The following is an 18,216-nucleotide window of genomic DNA, read 5'->3' on the forward strand; positions in this document are numbered from 1 at the left end:
CGTAAATTTTTTATGAATCTAGCCCTATATCTTTACCCACCTATGTAACTCAACTGAGCATACAAATTAAAAAACAAAAAAAATGCATAGGATGGGAGGGACGGGGCCAAGCTTGACTTTTACAGAAGTCAAGATCCGCACATAACTTCAGCTGCCTATGTTTCTGCACCTAACTGATTGTAGTGACAAGTATTTTTGCAACAGGTAGACTTTTACTTATGAATTTGCTCAGTTAGAATTACCCAGATCACTTTAAATAAGGCCTGAAAAAAAGGAAATCAGTCTGGCACACAGCATTCAACGAGCAGAGGCTTTTTTTGGGCATATCAAAAATAAATCAAATTTCATTTAAAACAAGAGAGAGATAGCTTTGCAACACGGTGATTTTTGCATTGCAGTGGTTGCAATTAAAAAAAAGAAAAAAAAAAAAAAAGTAATCTGTTAAAAACATTTCCATTTCTTGACCGTCATGGTTGATGCTTCTTCCCGGAAGAATGGTCAGATTCCCCATAAAAACCGTACGATTAGACATTGCAAGGAACAGCATGTGGCACATCCAGACTCTGGATTGTCTTGTATGGCTTTTGTGACCGCATTTAGAAAATTTATTTTCGGTTCTGTGGCTTTTCCGATTGTGCAGTTCTGTCATACTATAGTACTGGGGCCACGGAGACCCACGCCTCGCGCAAATTGTTCCAGAAGGCCGCTGATGGCGCCTGAGGGGCTCGGGGACACAGGCTTTAGGCCAATGGCGGTGTTGTAGGCGGAGAGAAAGATGGACTTCACAGCCTCCAGTCGCGACGCCCTTTCGGACTGTGCCGACAGCCTGCAGAAAAAAAAAAAAAAAAAAAAAAGCGTGATCAGTAAGTAAAGTCAATCGCAAATAAAACTCTGCCCCCCCCCCCAAAAAAAACCACACACACACAATAGCATAGGAGTAGACATTGTTCAACAATAGGGATGTTGCAACACTAAAAAGGTTCTACAGAAAAATGGGAAATGCTTTCCGTTTACATAGTTAGGGGATTATACAGATCTTGGCTCTCAAACCAAGGTATAACACACACACACACACACACACATATATATATATATATATATATATATATATATATATATACCCCGTTTCCCCAAAAATAAGACCTACCCTGAAAATAAGACCTAGCATTATTTTCCAGGAGGGCTGCAATATAAGCCCTACCCTGAAAATAAGCCCTAGTTAAAAATGCTTGTAAAATCCTATAATACACTCTATTATAGTAGTATATAATGTACAATGTGTGTGTTTTTGTAATTTAATTGCGGGGGAAGAGAGCTACGGCGGTTAACAGAAGCACAGAGCGGCTCTATAACAAAGGTATTTGGCACAATTATATTACAGAAACACACACACATTGTACATTATATACTGCTGTAATAGAGTGGATTATACAAGCATTTTAACTCAGTTCACACTGGGGATTTCTGACAGGCAGGGAGGGAGAGGGGGAGAGAAGACAGCACATTACATAGTAAGACCTACCCCGAAAATAAGCCCTACTGTGTCTTTTGTTGGCATAATTAATATAAGACCCGGGCTTATTTTCGGGGAAACACGGTGTGTATATATATATATATATATATATATATATATATATATATATATATATATATATATATATATATATATATATATATATATATATATATATATATCACACATACACACACACACAATATTATCAAAAGAATTGGGACACCTGACTTTATACACGAACACACATGAACTTTAAACCGCTTCCGGATTGCCCACCTCATACTGTGGCAGGGCAGTTTGAATGCGCAAAATCACGTGGCGAGTTGCTCCCGCTGTGGATGGACACGGAAGCCAATCAGCGGGTCTTGCAGCCACGATGGACACCGCAACCTGCAGACCGTTCTGCAGAGAGGCGGTGTGCCCAAGGAAAACCGATGATTTTTCAACGAACAAAAGAGACCTTGCATTTCAGCCAAGCTAAAACAGGATCTGTTTTTGTCCAATGCATCCACCCCCCCCCCCCCCAGTTAGAAAGCACCTCCCAGGGACGCACCTAGTGTTAACCCCTTCCCTGCCAGTGTCATGGTAGTACTGTTTGCCGCCCCCCCCCCCAAGGAAAATTACCACCGGCCGCCACTGGTCACTGTATTGGTGTCACTGGTCTCCAGAAAGTGTCACTTTGTGTCCAATTTGTCCACCACAATGTTGCAGTCACACTAAAAATAGTTGATTGCGGCCATTACTAGCAAAATAAAAAAAAAGCCTTAAACCTATTCCAGAGATTGTAGAAACGATAACTTTTGCGCAAACCAATCAATATACGCTATTTGTGATTTTTTTTTTTCCAAAAATATGTAGCAGAATACAAATGGCCTAAATTGATGAAGAAATACGATTTTTTAGTGGGAATGTTTTATAGCAGAAAGTAAAAAATATTTATTCAAAAATTGTTGGAATGCAATCCAACATTTGTTGGAGGAAAATCCGACAACAATTGTTCGATGGAGCATACAACAGCCTGCCATTACACAATTCTCGTCGGAAAATCCTATCATGTGTATGGGCCTTAACAGTGATCACATGATCACTGACCGCCGAGTTCTGAGCAGAGAGCAGAGACCATCTCATCACACTCTGTCCCACTGCCTGGATTGCTGGCCTATGGAAGGGGTGAAAGACTGGCTCCAACGTGCTGAGAGCCAAAAGCCGACCAAGCTCTAGGAGCCTTACAATATGTTCGGAAACCTGGAGCGACTGACATCAGGCGACCGTGAGCTCCAGCTGTCGGCCGATTCTGGGTCACAGGAGTGCAAGTTAAGCGTACTCCTGTGACCCAAAAGAGAAGTATGACAAAAAAAAAAAAAGCTTTGGCTACGCTTTTCCTTAACCACTTGCCAACTGCCCTATAGAAGTTTTACTGCTACAGGGCCACCGTACTGTGCAGGATCATGTACACACACACACACACACACACACACACACACACACACACGTGATCCTGCACATCCAGTTACCTGGCACGAGTGCGTGTCACCAGTGGATCGCTCCTGCTGCGATTCTACACAGTGGAAGTCAATCACCACGGACCCTATGCCTCGCTGGCAACTATTGATCATTCGGTACACAGGCAGAATGGCAGACAGCCCATGTATACAAGGCAGATTGCCGTTCTGTCAGTAAGGCCTGGATCCTGTGTTCCTGCAAAGCAGGGACATGGATCCATGCCTTTCTCCTAGTAAAAACACCTCCTACACTACACTAAAACACTGGTTAGGCACAATGCTAACCCTTTGATCGCCCCTGAGGTTAAAGCGGAGTTCCGGCCACAATTTCACTTTTTAAATATAAATACCCCTGTAATACACAAGCTTAATGTATTCTAGTAAAGTTAGTCTGTAAACTAAGGTCCGTTTTGTTAGGTTGTTACAGCATTTAGACACTTTATAAAATAGAAATTGACTGGGGCCATCTTAAGTGTGGGCATCATGAAGCCAGACTGTATGACTTCCTGGATTTCAGCCTTGCAAATCTCGCACTTGCTCAGTGCTGTACAAGCAGTGTCAGATCAGGTTTCAGCACCTGTGCTGTCCAAGTCACATGATTCTTTGAGACTGGGGAGTGCACAGACTCCTGGAAAGTTACACCCACTACATTCCCAGGAGTATGTGCGGTGTAGGTTAGGAAGCTTAAGCACCTAGGTGCAGGAAGTGGGAAGATTAACTATTTTGCCTAGCAACAACACTTTGAAGGCATCTAAAAAAAAAAAAAAATTTCGTAAAGGACTAATGACATTTTTTTAAAACTACTGATGTAATGTTATATTTATGGGTGGAACTCCACTTTAACTCCTTCCCAGCTAGTGCCATTAGTTTCCTGGAGCATTTCAGTCCCTGGTAGTGCAACTGACGCAATCAACTATGGGTGCTAAGGCGCTGTCAAAATATCTCTGGAATAAAGTTGTAGACAGGCAAGTCAGGAGATGGATACAAAGAAATTGCAAAGTAAAGTCTATTAAGAAGGTGGAAGGTATTTGGTACAACACAGACCCTCCCTGGATCAGAACGTCGCTCCAAACTGTATGAAAGAACCAGGAGGAAACTGGCCAGAGGCTACCAAGAGCCCTACAGCAACTCTGAAGCAGTTGCAGGAATTTATAGCAAAGAATTGGTCATTGTGTGCATGTGACAACAAAATCACAAATTCTCTACAAACGTGGCTTATATGGGGGGGGGGGGGGGGGTTGCAAGAAAAAAGCCGCTTCAAGAAAGGCCAAATGCAGCCACCACTAAGCTTTACCAAAACGCACCTTGAAGATTCCAAGCCACATGGAAAAGGATGGTGTTCCGATTCGAGGACAATAAAAATGAATTTGGCCTTAACACCACACATTCCTATCAACCGCTGCCTTGGTTTCATATGGCATGGGCCTTAATCTGTATGGGAGAGCTGCGTCTACACACATTTAAACCGCCTCATTCTCAGACTGTACCAACAGCAAGTCAAATGCAAAGAACATACAGCCAATTAAATAAAAAATAAAATGTGGTACAAGCTTATTTTTTTTAAGTGGTTGTTAACCCTTACAGACCACTTTATGCTACAGGTAAGCCTATAATAAGGCGTACCTGTAGCTACCCAGAATATCTCTTAAACCTGAATGGTTTAGGAGATATCCCATGTTCTCTGCATGTGCCGATGTCATCGGCACATGCGCACTGGGGCACACAGATGCAATGGCACGTATGTGCCGTTGCTTCAGTGACTGTGCATTACTGAGCGCTTGGGAGTGACATCATCGCTGTTCCGGCCAATCACAGCGCTGGAGTCGCGATACCCGGAAGTAGCCCCTGGGAGAGATGCCGCCACCGGAGGGGGGGACGAGGTCCGCTGCAAGGTAATGCTATGCATACTAACTCATTATGCTTTTATCTTGCAGCCCCCCCCCCCCCCCCCCAAAGGGTTTACAACCACTTTAAGTAAATAGCTAAAGTTTTAGGCCCAGATTCTCAAAGGAGATACAATGGCGTATCTCCAGATACGCCGTCGTATCTCTGAGTCTGAGCGGTCGTATCTATGCGCCTGATTCTTAGAATCAGTTACGCATAGATTTCTATTAGATCCGACCGGCGTAAGTCTGTTACGTCGACGGATCTTAACTGCATATTTACGCTGGCCACTAGGGGGGTGTACGCTGATTTACGCCTAGAAATATGTAAATCAGCTAGATACGCGAATTCACGAACGTACGCCCGGCCGACGCAGTACAGATACGCCGTTTACGTTAGGCTTTTCCTGGCGTAAAGTTACCCCTGCTATATGAGGCGTACATGCGGCGTACCAATGTTAAGTATGGATGTCGTTCCCCTGTCGAATTTTGAATATTTTACGTCGTTTGCGCAAGTCGTCCGTGAATGGGGCTGGAAGTCATTTACATTCCTGTTGAAACCAATACGTCCTTGCGGCATACTTTGGAGCAATGCACACTGGGATATTCTACAGACGGCGCATGCGCCGTTCGTGAAAAACGTCAATCACGTCGAGTCACAAGTTATTTACATAAAACACACCCCCCTGTTCCAAATTTGAATTAGGCAGGCTTACGCCGGCCTATTTACGTTACGCCGCCGCAACTTACGGAGCAAGTGCTTTGAGAATACAGCACTTGCCCGTCTAAGTTGCGGAGGCGTAGCGTAAATAGGATACGCTACGCCGGAACAAAGATACGCCGATCTACGAGAATCTGGCCCTATGGTTCTAGAATCCAATCAATACATGGAACCCCATGAATGTTTCCTTGACACATACTAATGAAGGGGCTACATCCTCAGGTGGAGGACGGTGGGACGACAGCTGGCTGGAAGAAGTACAGTCAGGTATCAGACACTTGTACAGTGAGCAAAGGAGGACAGACACGAGCACTAACCGCTCAATCGCCGCAGTTACACAATGCCAGGTCCGTGGGGAAGCTGCTTGCCAAGCACACTTTCCTAAATTGCGAGATTGCTGACAATCACTCAAATGCCAGGTGCCTATTTTTAGTGGCAGCTGTTCCCGGTGCTCTCCAGCTGTCCACACTATGCATGTTTGAGCAGCTATACGCCAAGAGGGATAACAAAAAAAAAAACAATGCTCCTGTGTTGCAAAGCTGTGCAAAGGGAGGCTTTTCAATATTTGTCCATTTTAACTCATTGTTTGCAGTAGCTAAAAAGTATAAAGAGTATAAAGTTCATTTTGGCCCCTTCTCCTAACCCAGTGATGGCGAACCTTGGCCCCCCAGATGTTTTGGAACTACATTTCCCATGATGCTCAACTACACTGCAGAGTGCATGAGCATCATGGGAAATGTAGTTCCAACTTACAAAACATCTTGAGTGCCAAGGTTCGCCATCAATGTCCTAACCCATTCATGACACTTTTGTCTTTTGCCACTGCATCAACTTAAAGTGGATGTAAACCCAACATTTGAGCTGGGCACATATCTGCAGTATTTTGTCTCTTTTCAAAGAATCAGCCTGATAACTCCTGACAAATTCTCAGACACATCAGGTAAAAGCAGCCTGACATTTCTGTCGGGGGAGTTCGCTAAAATAGATTAGCAGGGAGCTGGCCCTATTACAAAACACCTTTGAGAGTCTCTGCCTATGATGAGAGGGGGTGTGTGCCTTTCCTCCAATCAGCAATGTTAGCTATCTTGGCTGTATGCCCAGACATCACACTCTGTTAAACAGAAAGAGAAACACAATCTCAAACTTTCTAAACAGTATATAAAATGTGAAGACAGCAGATATACATGTAAAACCTGTGTAGGGAGATTTGGTTCATCTGAGGCTGTTCACTTCACTGGGTGTATGGAGGGTTTACATCCACTTTAAGGAAACATTTCAGAGGATTATGGGGATCAATTACCGACCTGCTTCTAAAATGCTAGCCTTTTTATAACAAACCTTTCAAAAACATCTCACTACCTAATGCAAAACGGATAGGCTTCTCATTCAATGCCTCCAAGCAAAACAAATAAAAAAAATCACATACATAATGTATTCTTGCATGTTCCCCTACTTTGGTTACCTTTAAGCTGGCCATACATGGATTGAAATTTGATCAATGCGGCAGGGTCAGAGGAATTTTAAACCATGTGTGGCAATTGTTTTACACAAGTTGACATCTTCTGTTCAACAGCCTTGGTGGATAAAAGCCACTGAATCAGTGGATGCAGTGATTTTTAGTCCCTGCCCTCAAGGAGCTTACAATATAAAAAGGTCCCCAACTCACATTTATGCATACACTTGCTAGGGCCAATTTAGACAGGAGCCAATTAACCTACCAGCATGTCTTTGGTAGGAAACTTGAGGATACCCATGAAGGCACAAGAGAACATGCAAACTTAGTCAATAATTATTATAAAACAAAATTGTAAGAAAAAAAGCTAGCTGCTGGGCTGTTATGGGGATTCCTTGAACAATTAACCACTTCCCGCCCGCAGTACGTCATATGACATCCTTGACTGTCAGTGGAGATTCGTGAATGATGCCTGTAGCTTCAGACATCATTCGGATATTATTTTCTGCCACCCATTCTGTGCTCCGTAAGAATGATAGCGGCATAAAATGCATTAAGATAAAAAAAAAAACCTGCCTTTACAACTCCTTTAATTGAACAAGCTGAAGTTAAAAGCTGATTGGCTACTATACCCAGCTGCACCAGATCTTGCACTCTCCAGTTTTAGTAAACCAATCCCTTAGGGCTCTTTCACACGGGCGGCCCGTTCAGGTCCGCCTGACATTTTTTTTTTGCGGACCTGAACGGGCGCTCCGTGCTCCTCTATGGAGCCGCGGATGTCAGTGGTGACATGCCCGCTGACATCCGACCCGCCAAAGTGTGATGGAGGAAAAACCTACTTTTTCATCCGTCTGGCGGATCGGATGAACACGGACAGAAAGTCCGTGTTCATCCGATCCCCCCATAGGGGAGAGCAGAGAAAAGACAGAGCGGTCCCTGCACAGTGTGCGGGGACCGCCCTGTCATCCGCCGGCTCAGCGGGGATCAACAGATATATCCCAGCTGAGCAAGCGGAGGTTCACAGGGCGGATCATTACTGAATGAATGAATGAATGAAAAACTTATAAAGCACAGCGCATGCGAACTGATCCGCCCAACGAAGTCCAAGGAACCAAACAAGTGACCCATTTCTTTCCCATTCTACCACAAACTTATGGACTTTATTTTTTTTAAGATGGGGTGAAGGACTAGATTCTCCAACAATGCTTTCATTGAACTCTTTCCCTCCCGGTCCACTTGACAGCTGCACTGTATCCCCATTTCTTGTATGAAGAGGGGGGAAAATCTCCAACAATCACCTTCATTCTAGAACTTATGCGCGGTCATTTTTTTTAGAAGGCTTCAGGCTGTAGGCCAGCATTATTTAACCCATTTCCTCTGAACCCAAGTCATCCTGGCCTCACTTCAGCTTGTGACTAGACAGTAAAAGAGGAAGAGAAAACAAAGCAACAGAGGTGGACTCCTCACTGTACTACTTCCGTTAGCATGCTGCTTATCAGAATTGCATCATTTTACCCCAGCTTTGCTTTACAGGGTCTTCAAATAGGCTGATACCAGGTCAAACATGGGTATTTACACGGTTTGCATTGAAAAAAATAAAAATAAGAAATACATTTGCTGCTCTATTCAGGACTGCAGAGCCGCATTGATTTGTATATTTTAGATCTGCCTACAGTTCAGCTTTAAAACTTCAAGACAACCTGGCTGTAAAAACTGCTTTAGATTTAACATGTAGTAAAAGGGCCTACCTGGACAAAACCGATTATTACAATTTTTGATCATTCTAAATATATTTTTACAATCAGTCCAACATGTTCAGAGACCTTAGCGGTGACAACTCCATAATGTCTACACTTGCCAAAGCCATTTTAATGGAGGGTCCCACAGTCCTAATTAGGATTTTTTTTATTTATTTTATACTAGGTTGATGACAGAAGCTACAGAGTCTCCAATAAGTTGCATAAGACAGGAGAACCCACTATCTAGAATGATTGTTATTTTTATTAACTAGAACAGGGGGCTCCAAACTTTCCAAGCAAAAAGGGCCAGTTTACTGCCCTTCAGACTTTAGGAGGGCCGGACTGTGGCCAATGGGAGTAGACACGGTTCTAACATCAGTGTTACAAACAATGCAACATCTTTGGTGTCAGTGGGAGGAATTGTGCCCCATTATTGGCATCGATGGGAGAAATTGTGCCCCATTATTGGCATCGATGGGAGAAATTGTATCCCATCATTGGTGGCAGGGGGAGGAATTGTATCCCATCATTGGTGGCAGGGGGGGGAATTGTATCCCATCATTGGTGGCAGGGGGGGGAATTGTATCCCATCATTGGTGGCAGGGGGGGGAATTGTATCCCATCATTGGTGGCAGGGGGAGGAATTGTATCCCATCATTGGTGGCAGGGGGAGGAATTGTATCCCATCATTGGTGGCAGTGGGAGGAATTGTATCCCATCATTGGTGGCAGTGGGAGGAATTGTATCCCATCACTGGTGGCAGTGGGAGGAATTGTATCCCATCATTGGTGGCAGTGGGAGGAATTGTATCCCATCATTGGTGGCAGGGGGAGGAATTGTATCCCATCATTGGTGGCAGGGGGAGGAATTGTATCCCATCATTGGTGGCAGTGGGAGGAATTGTATCCCATCATTGGTGGCAGTGGGAGGAATTGTATCCCATCATTGGTGGCAGTGGGAGGAATTGTATCCCATCATTGGTGGCAGGGGGAGGAATTGTATCCCATCATTGGTGGCAGTGGGAGGAATTGTATCCCATCATTGGTGGCAGTGGGAGGAATTGTATCCCATCATTGGTGGCAGTGGGAGGAATTGTATCCCATCATTGGTGGCAGTGGGAGGAATTGTATCCCATCATTGGTGGCAGGGGGAGGAATTGTATCCCATCATTGGTGGCAGGGGGAGGAATTGTATCCCATCATTGGTGGCAGGGGGAGGAATTGTATCCCATCATTGGTGGCAGTGGGAGGAATTGTATCCCATCATTGGTGGCAGTGGGAGGAATTGTATCCCATCATTGGTGGCAGTGGGAGGAATTGTGCCCCTTCATTGCCGTCAGGGGGGGGGGGGATATATTGGTACCAGTGGATGAAATAGTGCCCCAAAGGCTAGATAAAAGCAAGCAAAGGGCTGCATCTGGCCCCTGGGCCACAGTTTGGAGACCACTGAAACAGACCATTTATTGATCTGCTGAAAATGGATTATGAGAAATCTTTTGGGTACCAGACCCACAGTGGCCAACTCAATTACATTTTCCTAAAACCCACACCCTAGCGTGTTAAAATTTCAATTGTAGTGACAGTAACATCAGTCCCGCATGCTGCTGGCGAACTGAACGCCTGACAACCTAGATCCACTTACAGGCCATTGTTAGACTTCTCGTCTGTGAAGCTGAAGGGTAGGAAGGGTCCGGCACTCAGGATACCATGGTCATTAACACTCCCACCCTCCGATACCATCTGCCAGCTGCCATAGTCTGTAGAGACGGATGATCCGGGCAACGAAAGGTCCGCTGATCTGCGGCGAAGAGAAAGAGGGAAGACCGTGCAATGAGTGTCTTCTACAGCCAAAAATATTAAAGATGCCCCCTCCATGTGTCTTGAGGTCTCATATGTTGATAGCTGCTCATCAGGAGAGAGCCAGGGACGAGGAGCGGCCAGCCACTGCCCTCTCCCAGATTTAAGCAATCAGTGCCAAGCCTAGAAGCATGCAACACCAACACCCAAAGTGAAAAAACTAACCAAATTATTTTTGTTATTGTTAACCAGAACCAGAGCAGAGGCTGCAAGCAAGTCAGAAATCTAGAAATACTGCAGGAAATTTGTGCTTGAGAAAAAAAAAAAGACAAGGCATGGAAAAACTGGCAGGTGTGCGGAAGAATTGCTGCATGCTTTCTTTCTAAACAAGAGTTAAACAAATTCAAAAAGGGCAGGCGTGACTTCAGCTGATTTTAACCTGTTTGCTACTAGAAGAAATGGTTTTACAACCTGAAAAAAAAAAAAAAAAAACAGGGGAAGTAGCAAAGAAGGAATGAATGTGTATAGGGAAAGACAGGAAGAAGAAGAAAGGGGGGGGGAGAAAGACAGGAAGAAGAAGGAAGAGGGGGGGGGGAGAAAGACAGGAAGAAGAAGGAAGAGGGGGGGGGAGAGAAAGACAGGAAGAAGAAGGAAGAGGGGGGGGGGAGAGAAAGACAGGAAGAAGAAGGAAGAGGGGGGGGGGGGAGAGAAAGACAGGAAGAAGAAGGAAGAGGGGGGGAGAAACACAGGAAGAAGAAGGAAGAGGGGGGGGAAGAAAGACAGGAAGAAGAAGGGAGGGGGGGGGAAGAAAGACAGGAAGAAGAAGGAAGAGGGGGGGGGGGGGAAGAAAGACAGGAAGAGGGGGGGGGGGAAGAAAGACAGGAAGAAGAAGGAAGAGGGGGGGGGGGGGAAGAAAGACAGGAAGAAGAAGGAAAAGGGGGGGGGGGGAGAAAAAACAGGAAGAAGAAGGAAAAGGGGGGGGGGGGGAAGAAAAAACAGGAAGAAGGAAGGGGGGGGGAGAAGAAAGACAGGAAGAAGGAAGAGGAGAGGAAGAAGAAAGAGGGGGGGAGACAGGAAGAAGAAGAAAGAGGGGGGGGAAATAAGAAGAAGAAGAAAGAGGGGGGGGGGACAGGAAGAAGGATAAGGGGGGGGGGGGGGAAGACGGGAAGGATAAGGGGGGGGGGGAAGAAAGACAGGAAGAAGAAGAAGGAGGGGGGAAGAAAGACAGGAAGAAGAAGAAGGAGGGGGGAAGAAAGACAGGAAGAAGAAGAAGGAGGGGGGAAGAAAGACAGGAAGAAGAAGAAGGAGGGGGGAAGAAAGACAGGAAGAAGAAGAAGGAGGGGGGAAGAAAGACAGGAAGAAGAAGAAGGAGGGGGGAAGAAAGACAGGAAGAAGAAGAAGGAGGGGGGAAGAAAGACAGGAAGAAGAAGAAAGAGGGGGGAAAAAGACAGGAAGAAGAAGAAAGAAAAAAGAAAGAAAGACAGGAAGAAGAAGAAAGAAAAAAGAAAGAAGCAAGGAGGGACAAAGTAGTAAGGAAATTAGTAGAGACGAGGGAATGGAAAAGGAAAGGAACGATTGGGGAAAAAGGGAGAAGAAAAAGGAAATTGAGCAACGAAGGAATGAATGGGGAAGGGAGAAATGAATGGGGGGAAAAGGAAGGGAGGGAAAAAAAAGCACATGGAAAGGGTCAGAAGGTGGAAGGAAAGGCAGCAATAAAGCAACGGGGAGGAAAAAGAAAATATGTTTGGATAAAAAAAAAAAGGGGGGGGGCACAGTGGAGCAATTAGGGCAACAAATTGGGAAAAGGGAAGGAAAGAATGGATTTTAAAAAAGGGACCAGAAGTGGTACAGAATAGAAAGAAGAAAAAAAAGGGGGTGGAGAGAAGGTATATGCAATAGACTACTTAACATGCAAAAATACCTTGTTACCCTACAAGGCCCAACTGAAAAACCAGTGGGTGCACTACTAGAAGCTGAGCTCTATTTGGCTGTTGTGGTTTATAGTTCTGTATTTTTCCCTACATTTGTTCTTTACATTAAAAAAAAATAAGAAAAACAACCCTTCCCCTCCCCCCAATGGCTACAAAACCTGGCACAAAATGTAACTATTTTGCTTGACAATTGACAGCAGCGTAAATGGTGGACGGAAAATACTCCAGTCTGTCCCCATAGACCCAGTTATTCCTCCTCTGGGCACTCTATCCAGCTTTTTGCACAGCATAGAGAAATATAATTGAGGCCATCAATCACACTACACATCGTCCCTTTCGGTGAGTCAGTGAAGTTTAGATAAAGTTATAACGAAGGCTGGGTATAAACAGTATTTTTCACCATTCAGAAGTTGATCTACTGAAATTCCATATTAATGATATTGCTGTTTTGCACACTGCACAGAAAGGAGTGTATAATAAACAGCTGAGAGAGAAGATTGAGGAAACTATTTTGTTCACAATCTTGAAAGCTTTCAAGCGCCATCTTTAGGTTCTCCCCATCACTTATATAAAAACCCTGTTTACTCACCTAAAGCCATGGTCACGGAATGCTCCACTCGAGTAACCTTTTTCTGGCTATAGGGGACTGCATCATTTTGGTTGTTCAGTGGTGAGGTCACCACTGACCAGTGCAAGCAATTCTGCAGCTCGGGATTAGCGGCCCCCTACACTTAAGAGACCATGTTGGCGAGGGATGGAGTATTATCTTGCTTCACAAGGCAAGAAAAAAAAAAAAACACTTACCGGGATACCCCTTTTTCAGTAGTCTTTTAGAACAGCACCTTAGAGAAGGCCCCCCACCGATGACCAAGGAAACACGGCATGGACATCAATTTAACACGTTTCAACGAAACAGTCATCGTCTAGGGTCAGGTGACTGTTTAGTTGAAACGCGTCGGGGACCCATTCACACACATCGCTCTTGCACTTTGTGATATGCCTATGACGTTCATCCAAATGTGAGTGTTCATTTTTAATCTTTTTAATAAATACTACCTTGTACGGTATCACACTATGAGTATTTTTCCCCGTTACGCATGTTATGTGGTTACCGTATCTCTGGCTCCAACAAGACTATATGCATTTTACACTTCCTGGTGTTTATTGGAATTTGTGGTGCCAACTGATATGTGGATTCAGGACCAGCTGGATACATCTTGCTGACTGATTATATAAGCCTGTTTTGACTTGGGTGGTATACACCTCACCAAGTCAACACCATCTGGTAAGCCTCCTCCGTATATTGGTGGTGGTGTCTCTATCCTTTCAGAAAGTGGGTCACATCCATGTGGAATTCTTCATTTCAACCTTGCAGTTTTTTCTACACTTTTGGACTGTTATTTGTGTTTGGTCACAATAGAGGACTGCTTCGTTCTGATTTATTTGTTATAATTTTTATTTATTTTTTTAAACGGATCACACTTAGGCTGCATTCACATCTAGGCGGACGAAATCGCGGCGTTTTGTCGCCGCAAATCGCGGTAAAAATAGCGGCGTTTTGTACCGCGATTTGCGGCGACAAAACGCCGGTATTGTCCGCCTAGATGTGCCCCAAGATGACCCCCTCTATGGAGACGATTCCCATCTCCTAGCCGAACGCTCGAAGACGCCTGAAAAAAAGGTCCGGGACCTTTTTTCACGCGGCAGGCGACAGGCGTCCGGCGTTCGGCGTGGAGATGTGAACCATCTCCATAGAGGGACATCTGTTTTCAGCCCTCTGGCGGCAGCGGCGTAGCACTACAGGCGTAAAAACGCCTAGGTGTGAATGCAGCCTAAGTGTCACTTAAATTAAGATTTCATGTACATGTATGTTTGCAACATTTGACATATGTTTTGTCAACTAACTTATGCACAAAAATAAGCGCTACACTTTTTTCATATTCAATGGGTGTGTAAATGCGGCCCAATACTTTTGGCAACTACGGCCCGGATTCACAAAGACTTACGCCGACGTATCTACTGATACGCCGCGTAAGTCCGCGGATGCGCCGTCGTATCTCTGCGCTTGATTCTGCAAAGGAGATACGCCTGCATTTCGGCTCCATCCGACCGACGCAAGTCTCCTACGCCGTCGTATCTTGGGCGCATATTTACGCTGGCCGCTAGGGGCGCTTCCATTGATTTACGCGTCAAATATGTAAATGACCTGGATACGCCGATTCACGAACGTACTTGCGCCCGTCACAGTAAGCTACGCCGTTTACGTCCGGCGTAAAGATAAACCACTAAATAGCAGGTGTAAGTCATGTTAGGGTATAGACGTTGGAACAGCCGTCGGATTTTACGTACTTTGCGTAAGTTGTACGTGAATGGGGCTGGGCGTAGGTTACGTTCACGTCGAAGGCATTGAGCCGTTGTATCTTAGGGAGTATATGCGACGTGATTCTGAGCATTCGCGCGCATGCGCCGTTCGTCCCTTCATTTACACGGGGTCACGCTTCATTGTAATACATCACGCCCACTACCTGCCTACTTTGAATTAGGCAGGCTTACGCCGGCCCATTTACGCTACGCCGCCGTAACTTAGGGAGCAAGTGCTTTGTGAATACTGGTCTTGCCTCTCTATGTTACTTCGGCGTAGCGCATATGAGCTGCGCTACGCCCGCATAAATATACGCCGCTCTACCTGAATCCGGCTAATAGTGTATATCTACAATTGTAGATTCAACAGATACAAACAGGTAAGCAACCTCAACATTTCAGCTGTAGTAAAACTACAAATCTTATCAAACATTGTAAGACTAAAGCCTCATACACACGATCGGACTTCCAACTGACTTTTCTGTGGATTTTGCTCCGAAGGGCATTGTCCGTGAAATTGGTATGCATACACACGGCAGGAATTTTTCAGCCAACAAACACGAACGTAGTGATGTAATAGACGTACTACGTGTTTTTTCTGCTCTTTACCGACACCATTTGGGCAACTTCTGCTATTGTTGTCTGATCTTTAGCATAGGTTCTGAGCATGCGTGTTTGTACTTTGGACTTTAGTCCGATGGACTTGTGTACACATAATCGGATTAGCTGACGTAGGAGATTTGTGGCTGGAAAGTTTGTCTGTTCTCACAGCGAACATTTGTCCGAGGAAAGTTTGGAGCGTACACACGGTCGGATTGTCTGCAAAAACAGGTCCATCAGAGGTTTGTTGTCAAAAAGTCTGATCGTGTGTAAGGGCCTTAAAGCGGATGTGCCATGGGAAAAAAATATTAAAAGCCAGCAGCTACAAATACTGCAGCTGCTGACTTTTAATATTAGGACACTTACCTGTCCTGGAGTCCAGCGCCGATCGCAGCAGACGATGAGCGATCGCTCGTCTCTCTGCTGCCCCCCCCCGCCATCCACGCTGAGGGAACCAGGAAGTGAAGCGCTGCGGCTTCACTGCCCGGTTTCCTACGGCGCATGCGCGAGTCGCGCCCGCCGATTGGCTCCCGCTGTGTGCTGGGAGCCGAGTGTTCCCAGCACACAACGGGGGGGTGACTGGATGTGACGGAATGCCCGTCTTTTGCCCGTGAATGCCGGGCCGGAAGTGGGTGCAAATACCTGTCTTTAGACAGGTATCTGCACCCCCCTCCCCCCTGAAAGGTGTCAAATGTGACACCGGAGGGGGGGAGGGTTCCGATCAGCGGGACTCCACTTTAGGGTGGAGAACCGCTTTAAGAGTCACAGACAAGACCCCCAGAGCCAGAGACACGATCGGATTTGTGGTTTCACCACAGCTGGCGTATCAGGATTGCTTAGCCTTGCTTTAAAAGCCATTTTCCAACTTGCTTTCAAGGATAAAAGCGCAAGCCATAAAAACTACAAAATCTCCAGCATCCCAGCAACGAAAGATTACTTGTTCTGCAAAAAATGATATGAACCACATACAAATTTAATGTCAAGTTCAGAAAAGGTATGATACTAAAACCGGTGTTCCCGAATATTGCTGCTTCCAACACTGATGTGTTCTCGATAAAGCAGACAAAGCAAGGCCAGTGAGTGGTACAAGCATGCTGGTATGGGAACTGCGTAGACACATCCAGCTTCAGAAAACACTGCACCTGCCGTTCTCGTGCCACAAGCCAATTCCCTTCTTCCTCTAGGCAGGAGCTCCAGTACTGCAGCTGGAGAATGGAGTTCAGCGCATGGTTACGGAGGCAGTGACCCGCTCTAAACACTGCTGGGATATGGAGGCACTGACCCGCTCTAAACACTCTCCAGTGGAAGAATCAGTTCAGCTGCTTAAACACTAAGGACAGACCATTTATAAAGGAATCCTGTGCTGAGAAAACAAGTCTGCCTTTGCCGACTTCCTAAAAATACTATTTATCCGACTGCTTTGTTGATCCTCTAGCATCAATGCAACGTGGAACAGACAAGCCTGCATATCTGGGCAGTGAAGTTGGAACTCCTGAACCTGGATGCTTGTTCCAGGTCAGTGACTCAAAATATACTGAAGCCACCGATTTAGCAGGAAAGTCTGACAGCCAGCATTTTCAGGAGGAGAAATCTGCAGTGGCAGACATGAATGAATGAATGAAAACTTATATAGCGCGGCACATGCGAACTAAATCGCCTCTGGGCGCTTGTTGTTCCCGTCTCCTTTGATATCAAAAGAGATGAGTTTTGATCTTTCTCCTGAATGCCAAGTGGTTCTCCTCCAACCGAATGCTGGTTGGTAAAGCGTTCCATAGTCTGGGACCCTGGACCGTGAATCTTCTATCTCCTTTGGATAGTACGGGTTTATCTTAAAAAGGGAACTGGTTACTTTGCCTACCCACATCTCCACCCATACCGTTGATCTGGTCTTCTTTTCAATTGCTAGAGGCCCACAATAATAATGACAGGTTGCCGCTCAAGGCTCCACCAGGTCCCCTTGCATGACAAACCACTTGGAGTGCCGACTAGGAAAGAGCTCACCCCAGCTCAAAACATTCAGAAGGGAGACAAAGTAGCAAATGTTGCGCAGCACAGCAAAACCCTGCGAGGTAGTGTATGATAGCCATAGACCGTATGGCAATTAGGCCACACCCCTGATGTGTTTCACTCCACCCCCAATGTTAAATCATGGCTGAGCACCACGATTAAGCTCCAGGATTCATTAAAACTTGAGGGCATAGCCTGGTTGGAGCCCAGGCTGAAGCCGTCATATACCTCCTCACAGGGCTCTGCAACTTCTAGCACTCTTTTCCTACTGGATATTGGAGCTTAGTAGGAGATTAAACCCTGGGCTCCATGTCAGAGGTTATACTGGGTTAAAGCGGTTGTAAACCCGCATCAAACATTTTTTTTTTTTCTCCTGCAAGGCAAAAGTCATAATGAGCTAATATGCACAGCATATTAGCTCATTATGAAATACTGACCTCGGAACGAGGTGTGTAGAACTTACCTGGGTTATGCCGAGCGAGATATCATCTTGCCTCGGCATGTCTTCCGGGTATCGCCGCTCCAGCGCTGTGATTGGCTGGAGCGGCGATGACGTCACTCCCGCGTGCGGGAGATTTAAATTCGGCAAGGTCCAGTGGCTGGCTGCCGGTCCTTTCGCCGTAGATCCCCCGTGCGCATGCGCCGCTGGCATTGCGAGGGGAATATCTCCTAAACCGTACAGGTTTAGGAGATATTCTCCTTACCTA

General features: G+C 45.6%; 1 protein-coding gene across 4 annotated transcripts in view; it reads right to left on the minus strand.

Annotated features, from left to right (window-relative positions):
- Positions 1–291: 291 nt before the first annotated feature.
- The window catches only part of MTMR14 (myotubularin related protein 14), an 82,541-nt gene continuing 64,616 nt past the window's right edge, over positions 292–18,216 (minus strand). For 2 of the 4 annotated variants that reach the window (XM_040359037.1, XM_040359036.1), the window contains exons 18-19: positions 10,456–10,611; positions 292–826 (exon numbers count right to left, since the gene is read on the minus strand). In XM_040359037.1, coding sequence (XP_040214971.1) covers positions 646–826; positions 10,456–10,611 — 337 coding nt within the window. In that variant the 3' untranslated portion in view covers positions 292–645. The remainder of the gene's footprint in view (positions 827–10,455; positions 10,612–18,216) is intronic. The other 2 variants (XM_040359039.1, XM_040359038.1) reach the window with 1 other exon arrangement.

The sequence above is a fragment of the Rana temporaria genome, chromosome 7, assembly GCF_905171775.1.
Source record: "Rana temporaria chromosome 7, aRanTem1.1, whole genome shotgun sequence".
Classification (NCBI taxonomy): domain Eukaryota; kingdom Metazoa; phylum Chordata; class Amphibia; order Anura; family Ranidae; genus Rana; species Rana temporaria.